This window comes from Austrofundulus limnaeus, unplaced genomic scaffold, assembly GCF_001266775.1.
Source record: "Austrofundulus limnaeus strain Quisiro unplaced genomic scaffold, Austrofundulus_limnaeus-1.0 Scaffold426, whole genome shotgun sequence".
Lineage (NCBI taxonomy): Eukaryota > Metazoa > Chordata > Actinopteri > Cyprinodontiformes > Rivulidae > Austrofundulus > Austrofundulus limnaeus.
The window spans coordinates 16,284-26,156 of record NW_013952828.1 but is presented as its reverse complement, the minus strand read 5'-3'; the positions used below and the strand labels follow the sequence as shown (position 1 = coordinate 26,156).

At 36.6% G+C, this 9,873-nt stretch overlaps 1 protein-coding gene across 1 annotated transcript in view; it reads right to left on the bottom strand.

The window, feature by feature from the left end:
• Positions 1–8,100: 8,100 nt before the first annotated feature.
• Positions 8,101–9,873, bottom strand: part of LOC106529194 (procollagen C-endopeptidase enhancer 2) — a gene marked incomplete at its 5' end in the record, with an annotated part of 7,535 nt that continues 5,762 nt past the window's right edge. Inside the window, 1 exon segment of the mRNA XM_014024548.1 lies at positions 8,101–8,929. Coding sequence (XP_013880002.1) covers positions 8,799–8,929 — 131 coding nt within the window. The 3' untranslated portion in view covers positions 8,101–8,798.

Sequence of the window (9,873 nt, the reverse complement as noted above, 5' to 3'; positions counted from 1 at the left end):
GAATAAAAGGATGGATGGATGGATGGATGGATGGATGGATGGATGGATGGATGGATGGATTAAAAGTTGAAAGAATAAAAGGATGGATGGATGGATGGATGGATGGATGGATGGATGGATGGATGGATGGATGGATTAAAAGTTGAAAGAATAAAAGGATGGATGGATGGGTGGATGGATGGATGGATAGATGGATGGATGGATGGATAGATTAAAAGTTGAAAGAATAAAAGGATGGATGGATGGATGGATGGATTAAAAGTTGAAAGAATAAATGGATGGATGGATGGATGGATGGATGGATGGATGGATGGATGGATGGATGGATGGATGGATGGATGGATGAAAAGGTGAAAGAATAAAACCAGTAGTTTCATCGATGTGTTTTTGAGCTGCTGAAAAAATGAGACATAAAAAGTTTTTTGGTTTGTTTTGTTTTCCTTTAAGGCATCAGCTGACCGCGTGAACGCGCTTCTTTCTGCGCGCTTCTAGTAGGTGGAGCCAAGCAAGCAGCGTTTTAGCCTTTCTTTTTCTGTGGTAAATGTTTGGGAGGGGTTGGCTGCACTCAGTTGAGCTGCCTATCGTTGTGTTAAAGGCGCAGCTGCTGCAACCGCGCTCCCWACGCGCAGAAACTCCGCTAAAACTCGGTAAGTTCTCCACACATCCAGCTTTAATCTGGCGGGGGTTTTTTCCCCTCCGGTTTGTTTTAGCGGACCTTCCGAGCGGCCTGAGCCGGACTCGGAGCCTGTTTGAGCGGGCAGCAGAGTCGGACTGATCCACTGGAGTATTCCCTTCACAACCCCACCAAAATAAGAAAGGCGAGGCCGCAGTTTGATTTGCTCTGGAATGGGCTACACTGGGTTTAACCTGTTTACGGTAAAGTTTTGTTTGTCAAAGTTAAGAAATTAAAAACTCAAAGTGCGTCAGATTTGTTCATTTTAGTGTTCTGATGGTCTGAACTAGTCTTTGTCAGTTTTTTAGGAATGCAGTCAAACCTGTAATGATCCAGCCCTCATGGTGACAGAGAAGAATAAGATGGGTTTATAAGGGTGAATAAAGGTTGAAAAGTAATAAGCTTTGTTTATTTAGTGCCTGAAAGAAAATCGTAGGATACACATTTATTTACAACACATGTAAAAAAAGAAAAAAGTTAAATAGGAAATCAAAACAATGATTTGCAAGTTTCACAAACTTATATTTTATTTAGAATGGTAAAGCAAGGCTATTCAACTGACAGCTGGCGGGCCACCTCTGGCATGCTCCTGACTTTAGTCCGGCCGCCAATTTTTTAATATTTTTTAATACTAATGAAGAACTGATTGGCGTTAAAGAAGGAGCATCACTAATAAAAATAATAATAATAATAACAAAAATGTGCTATAATAACCCATTAGAGTTTTAATTCCTTATAGAAAAAGGAATTTGAAAACAGTTTTAAATTATTGATTCAATGATGCTAAATAAACAAATTTAAAAGGTTAAACGATAAAAATGCTTTTTGTGTTTTCCACTATGGTGGTGGTGGTGGTTGTTGTCGTTTATTTTTTATTTTTTAATTGACGACAGCAAATAGTTGTTCCAGGTCATATTTTCAGTCCGTCGACTCGTCTTGTTGAAAACTTCAGTTTGATTTCTTTTTTTTTTTAAATTCTCTGCAGGTAAAAGTCTTTGATCCATCATGACCACCATTGTTAACCGCGTTCGCAACACCCCTCCACCTTCAACACCAGTACTAGGTAAGGTTCAGTCTCATCGAAGGTAAACATTATACTGTATTAGTTTTAGTCAGTGACAGGAATGACTCTGTAAATATGGGTTTTTCTTTCTGCAGCGTGTTCAAAGCTCAGTGGATGCATCCTGCCCATTGTTCAGATCGCCATCGGTGAGTCATGGAACCATTTGTTTATTTTGAAGAGGTTTTATTTCTCAGTTCAGACTGAAAAGTATGGAGTTGTGAGCTGAACCCACATGCAAATCACTCTCCCTTCTGAGGCACAGTTTTGAGTCCCAAGCATTTTTCTTTGGACTCACCTTTCATTTCTCCTAGCTGTTTACTATTAGTAGAACCTCATAAATATAAAAGCAAACGCTGTTTTTTTTTATTAAGAGTTAAAAATATAAAAATATATTTTATTTACATAAAATGAAAACATCAAATCTAGTCCCTCTGAATAAAGACAACCAGTTTATAACAAATGTCCTCAACAATAAGATGCAGGTTCTCAGGTTATATGCATACATGTAATTTTAGTTATAAATAATTATACAGTAAATATAAACAGAACTTGAAAATATGTGCATGCTTTCAGGGGAAATGAAAAAGTGTTATTAAAATAAAATATTTACAAAGCCCTTCAATGTGACATTTTTATCATTATTTCGCTCATATACTATACATATCAATAAAGTTTTATATTATCTCACATAAACTATATAAGAAATAAAAAAGAAAAAATGTAAATTTATAAATATAAAAAGTAAAAAACATTTTGTCTTAGTTAGTTCAAGTTTGTTGCTTTTATTTTAAACGTTAGAGCTGCTTGCCGTCCGACTCCCCCCCACTCCTTGCCCCCTACAAACAATGACCATGCCCCTTTGAATGTCTGACCCTACCTACTATCAGAGGCTGCCCCATTCTCCAGTCTGCAGCCGGGACCTTCTCTGCGACTTTAGCTTGGGGAAACAAAAACTATGCTTTGAGTTCCACACTGTTCTGTTTGAGAACAAAATGCTTTAAAAGAAAAAGAAATGAATTCCTCAGAGTTGGAGTCACTAACATCCTGTCCTCCCTCTTCTGTCCACCAGGGGCAGTATACCTGAACGAGTGCCCACGCCAGCCCTACATCCCCATCTACCTGATAGTGGGCGGAGTCTTTGGCTTGTTTCTTGCTATTCTCGCGTGTCTTCCCTGCGCCCAGCAGTCCAAAGATGAAGCTCCCAGCATGCTGAGCCACATCTGCACCAGCTGGAACTCTCTGTCCTCGCTGTTCATTTTCTGCTGGTTCATCGCAGGTGAGCAGGTCCTGACTGAGTCATCACAGAGCTGGTTCTAGACACGATGGTGTCCCCGTGCAAGAGGAACAACTGAGGCCCTACGTACACTACATCCCACTTTCAACCAAGGACTAATTAACCAGACTAATGAAAAATAATTCTATATTTTTTTATTTTAATTTTTTTCTATTTCTCTTTCGACTTCTATTTCGATTATTATTATTATTATTTTCATTCTACTTTATATTATTATTATTATTATTATTATTATTATTATTATTATTATTATTATTATTTTACTTCAAATAATTTTCTTTATTGTTTTTAGTAGTTTTTATTGTACTACACATTTTTATTATTGTGTCATTTTCAGTACTCTGTTTAAAGAAATGTAAATATAAACACATACTGTATGTTCTGATTATCAAACTTTTCTAAACAGCCACCACTTCATCCACCAGTTCAAGAACAAWTTTATTGAAAAATGTAAATCTATACTCYATCAACATTAACACGGCATGTTTTATATGCATTTTGTATGTTTCRTATTTCTTATTTCATCCATGTTTTTAATGGTTAGGTCAAGTTTGTCATTAGTGTGATTAATATACATTTTATGGCAGTTTTTAGATTTAAAATAATAATTTATTATAAATTATGTCCTGATGCATCTCAGTAATCCAGGTAGAAAAAAATCAAAGAAAAAATAAGTAGGTCCTCTGGATGGGTTCTTCTTTAGTGAAACGTTTCGTCTCTCCTCCAACAGATTTCTTCAGTCTGATGAGTTTCAGGTGAACTCAGCCTTATAAGCMCTGCCTTAAGGCTGAGTTCACCTGAAACTCATCAGACTGAACAAGTCTTTTGGAGGAGAGACGAAATGTTTCACTAAAGAAGAACCCATCCAGAGGACCTACTTATTTTTTCTTTTTGATTATAAATTATGTCCACCCCACCAAGACAGTTACGAGCCAAATGATGCTGCTACAGTTTGTGTTGCTGTCAGGATAGCACGAGTACGCCAGTTATTTCAATGCACTCAGTGTTTCATGTGGTCGTTGCCKTTGGCCACTTAAGTTTGCCATAGAGGAACCTTTTGTAGGAAGAAATGATGGAATTGTGAGGCTGTGTTGTTGTTGTTRTTTCCTGTACCATCCTCCGGGGTGGGCTTTAGCATGGGGCCCTAGGCATTTGCCTGCCTTGCCTACCAAACGGTGACGGCTCTGAGAGGACAATAATAATCAAAGCCTATAGGCCTCTTATGGTTGTCTGGCAACTTGTCAACGTGGTTGATCTAAATTTACACAGAGGTTCAGCTTTAACCCGACTGTAAAAAGCTGAACAAGTGTTTTAAGCARGCATTGAAAGTTTTAGTGATATAAATGCTTGTTAACAAGACAAGGAAACAAAGTGCGGATAAACATTTATTTACTAACTACTTTTCTGTTTTATAAGGGTTAAAAATATGAATTTTTACCAAATTTTTAAATTGAAAATCCTTTTAAAGCTTCTGGAAAATAAAATGAAAGGACTGTACAAGCTCAAGATAATGGTGTGTAATATCTTTTTCCTTTTTTTCTTCTAGGTAATGTGTGGATCTACTCCATTTATCAGCCAAACTACATCAAGAACACAACCAACTTGGAGTCCTACTGCAACAAGACCCTCTACCTGTTCGCCTTCTGGAGCACCACGTTGATCTACATCCTGGTGGGCCTGTTTCTGGTCGTGGGCTGCTGCGTCCTCTTCTTCATGTTCCTGTGTGGCCGGGCCGACCCCGACGACGACGTGTAGAGACGCTTCCCCCGAAGTCACGTGTCCTGCCGGCCGCACGCCACCGGTGGTCTYGCAGACGCCGTTAGCGTTGCAGTCGTGCCGCGGTTTGAAACACGTCGCTGTAGTTCCCTGAAAGTCGGGACGAGTTTCTGAAGGTTGTTTGTCCCATTTGTAGATTTTAACACTGGTTCTAAAAAGYTCTGATGCGATGGTTCAGATCTTTTGATGGGGGGTTTGCTGTAAGCAGTTAGCATCTTACCTGTTGTAGATGGCTATAGGAATAAACAGAAACCGGTTTAAAGAGATAATCAGGTCCCTTTTTTTGGAGCAACAACATCAGTCAGAGCAGAGTTTGGTATTTGTGGCTCTTCAKCGCCCCCTTCTGTTGGCTCCTTGTAACTCTGACCAAAAACAACAAAAGTCTCCAATGTTTCTATAGAAGTGAGTGGTGTTAAACTTTCTTCAACTTATTTCTSTTTGTTCATAGAAAAAAACAGACATTTCTGTTTTAAAGATCACGATTTTAAGCATCTTAATGTAGTGTTGTAAAAACATACAACTAGTTGCTGACAATGTGCAAATAAAAAAGTCCCAATAATGAAACCTACGTATTAAAGTAGCTTAAGCGAATCAAGATTGTGCTCTTGTATTGAAAAGAAAACAAAAAACAAGTCAAAATTAAATCACTAACAAACTGTCCTTTAGCGTAATTTTTTTGTAGAAATGTTTTTTTTATCATAACACTAAAAATAATGTTAAAATAACGAAATGTAGTTTTTAATGTAAACTATATGAAATGAGATGACCATATCATGGCTGAGGGACCTTTATGCTGAGAGATGAAAGCTCTAACCACTGCTTCACCTTCAAAATGACCAGACTGTCTCTTTAAATCTGAGCAGATTAATGAGCTAGCAGCGGTCCAGGTATATAATTGCTGCCAATTTAAAACAACTATATTCATTGTTTTGTAGTTAAAAAGAAAAGTATTTTCTAATTTTTACATGGTTAAATTTGTAATATGTAGCTTATCAAGGAGAAACATTATGCTAATATATAATACATATGGTTCTGCTAATCAGCTAACAGCTAACTTGGAAAACTRTAAACAGAACAATGAGGTCTATTGACTAAAGGTGAAATTTGACCACTGTGGTGTGCCATATTGGAAGGGGCGAGCTGTCAATTCAAACAATTTATCTCCATAGATTTGCATAAAAATAGTTTTTCATTGGTTAGCGTCTGCCTTTTCAAAACATCCATTGCAGATATGTGTGCCATGGCAACATCTTCTTGTCTTGTTTTAGGATGTGTACTGACAAACATTTCTATCAAAGGAATGCATTGGTTGTCCATAGTAAACRTGCAATAGAAAATGTGCTGACCTGCATTTAACATGTCATGGTACCCACATTTAGCTTTAACAGCTAACAGTACTGTCTGTTCATCAGGAGGCGTAACGATTGGGGGCGCGGCAATCGGGTACTGCAAGTTGCAGCTAGGTGGTGTTGTTCAGTTGTCCTCGTCTCGAACAATATGGCCGCTCTCTGCGATCATGAAAAGTCATGTGATAGTGCCTCTAGTCAGTACACCTCATTGGTTTTGCCAACTCTAAGTCCGCTAACCGCTAACTAACAATCTAACATCAGCAGGTTTGAGTCAGTCCCATTAATCTTCAGCTCAAAGGAGACAAAGACGTGTGACAGAGTAAGTGACAGTCAACTTAGCGGTTAGCGATTAGCTATTAGTGTAAGAGTTGTAAGAAAGAAGTTGTTTTAAGACTCAGGAACAACTAAAGTCTTTGCCCTGCCCAGACTAGCTGTTGGYTTGTCAATTCAAACAGATTTAAGCTAAAACTTCCCTAAACTRGTCTAAGATAACTATCTACAACAGGTAAGATATTGTTTATATCATTTTCAATGAACTGCCACTTCATAAGATCTGAACTTTCCTTTGAAATGCTTTTCTCATGCCTGAGAGTTTTCTACCTCTGAAGCTGTAAAAAAATCTTCTCTAACCCTGTTCTTTATCTGCTTTTCTAACATGAACAGTATATAAATATATATTTTTTATATATGAGGTTGTTTATATGTTGAGCTTTTATTATAGATTTACACAAAGTGCAAAATTGTAATTTTTGTTTCTGGTCRTGAATTTAACAAAATTATTTTAGAATTTATAAAACAACTTGTTCCAGATGAGATGGGCTGAAATAAAAACATGGACATCAGCCTTTTCACCATTTCTTCTGGATCTTTTCCAAATCTTATATTTTGTATAAAACTCCACATTTTTTTTTTTTGTTTTTGAATGAGCACAATTATCGAAATGTGCAATTAGTGTGTAGTTTACAAACCATATTACACTATTTAAATAAAAGACAAATGAGTTCTCTTTGAATACTGAACACAAAGAACAGATTATAAGATGCTTGATCACCTATGTTTTGTTCTTTCAGTTATGGAACAGATAAATTGAAATAAAAGCTGAAAATCAATATTTGTTGTCACAAAAGAAGGGCAACAATGTAACTGCTTGTGTGTTTAACTTTAGAACTAAGATTTGGAGATGACCCTCAGCAACTACTACTGTATATGACGCTAAATTGGGCCCATGAAGTTTGTTAAAAAAATATTTTGTGACTTAAAGATTTTGGAAATAAAGATTATTTGAAGCTAAAAAAGTTGGAACAGAAATAAAAATCTTTGAAAATGAAAAACAATTTTGCAACTGGTTAAAGAAATGTTAAACTTGTATCGAATAATTAACGATGCATATGGCATGCTGTTGAACCACATAATTGACAAAAATGGCAGGCTGTTGTCATATTTGAAAATATGGCTCCTTGTCTCATATTTACCAATATATGGCAAGTCATTGTCATATCATTTAAAAAATATGGCAGGTTATTGTTTTATATAATTAAAGAYATATGGTAGGTCGTATCATAAAATCAAAAAATATGGCAGGCCATTGTATTATGTAATTTAAAAATGAAGTTTTTTTATTTCAAATTTTTTTCAAAAAAAATTGTTATTTTTTGTTTCAAATGATTTATTTTCAGTTTCAAAATCATTCTTTGTTACAGTATTTTCTTTAACAACATTTATGGCTCCAATTTAGCTCCATACAACCACACCAAATTTTAGTTCAGTATTTGCATAGTAGCTGTGACAGACATCTTGAATCAAGCTGGCACACTGATCAGCCTCTTTTGCTTAAATCTTCATCGGAGTGATTGTTTGATGGTCTTGCTGCACAGCTTTCTGACCATAAATCTTAAAACAAACCAGAAAGTCCTGCTTTTCTGTTTGATCTGCTTACCTGTTCGTGTTTTTTTTTTTTTTTTTTTTTTTTTTTTTTTTTTTTTTTTTTTTTTTTTTTTTTTTTTTGCTGACTCATTGTCTGTGACTGAGCTCCACCTTGCTTGAGTAAAGTTCTTGTGTGTTTGATTTTGCCATTTATTCCTCACAGATGAATATGTTTACTTGGTCTATTTGTCGTCCGCTTGTTGGGAAAGCAGTGTCTAACTGAACGAGACTTGTAGAGTGATGTCCTTTGGACAGTTGAGAGCAAAGAAGAGAGATTTCGAAACTTCATGTTTGAACAACTGTATCTCTGCACAATATAAATAAACTGTTAAGCATGGTGGTGAATTGGTGATGATTTGGGCTCCTCAATGTGAGGTAATCTATTTGACAGCTAAAACAGGTCAATATTTTCAAAAACAGCAGCAAACAGTGTCTGGGCTGGGCTGTTAAATCATTTGGCGCTTTGATCTTAATTCTTTAGTCAATAAAAACAACAAAAAACTATATTTACCTCAGCTGTGTTTATTATGTGTTTATTACCACAGCAATACTATTTAACATAAATTAGATATAAAACAAAATGAAATATTTAACCTTAACAGCTTTTCACAACATTATGATGTTAAAATGGTGCAGTATATTACTATAAACAGTTCCATTCCTTATAAGGTGAAATCTTTTTCAGAGATGTCCCTCTGATTAGTGGACAAGGCCATGATGTCAGCACGGTTTGCGAGACACGGCGTACAGTGTTTTGGCGTGTACAGGCTTATAGAGCAGAGTGAAGCTGGAGGGACTCAGGGAGCCGTTGCCCTGTGCGTCAGTTTTTCCCATTAGGACGTAGTTCTGACCTGAATGAGAGGGAGACAGATTTACAAAAACGTTACGGACAGTGGTGGGCATGGTTCTGCTAAGCAGCTAATGGTGGATCAAATTTTTCATTTAGTGGATTAGCTTTTTCACTAATTTCCATTCATTAGGGGACTAATTAGCTTTTGCTAAATTAGGTTTTGCCAACTTTAAGTCTGCTAACAGCTAACTTTAGTTAGCGGATTATGAGTTAGCAAGCCTAACTTTTTGTTTAGCTGTGCTCACCACTAGGTTACAAATCTTGTTGTGTTTTTTTTATTACCAAGGCTATTGTTTTGAAATATAAGGCAAAAGTCCTCTTGGGGAAGATAGAAGCTAGCTAAATAGTGGTGTAGGTCAAGGAAAGAGTAGCAGGGTCATCATCCATTTAAAATTGAACAATGGACCAACCAGGCCCACTTTGGGCCCTTGAGGAAAGGCCTTAACCCCTGTTCACATTTGCAATGGGTAAAATGCAGAGAGTTAATTTCCCCGCCAGGGCATCAAAACAGTGTATATATATGTATGTATGTATGTATGTATTGCCTCTGTGATTGTTTCTATTCATAGTGAAGCTTCGATGACCAGGGCTCCTTGTAATGCCTTGTATTGGTTTGTTCACATTAGACATGTGTGATCTATTTTGAGTTGCTGTGTTTCACTTCAGACAGCAGTGCTTTATTTATGTCTCATTTTAGCTACCTGTGCTAATCATTGTGGAACCCATGTGAATCAAAGGAGAAAATGTGTTTTAGTGGGTGAAAATAGGTCTGCATGTTGTGTTTAACTGGGTGACACGTGCTTAGTATTCTTACAAAAGGGTGGCCATTTTAATAATTGGGTTCGGGGAACTGAGCATTTGGTTCAAAGAACAGGGTTTAGTGTTTTAGAAACTGAGAAAAACTGTAATATTATGATAAACACCTGTTATTTGTTGCTGTGTTGT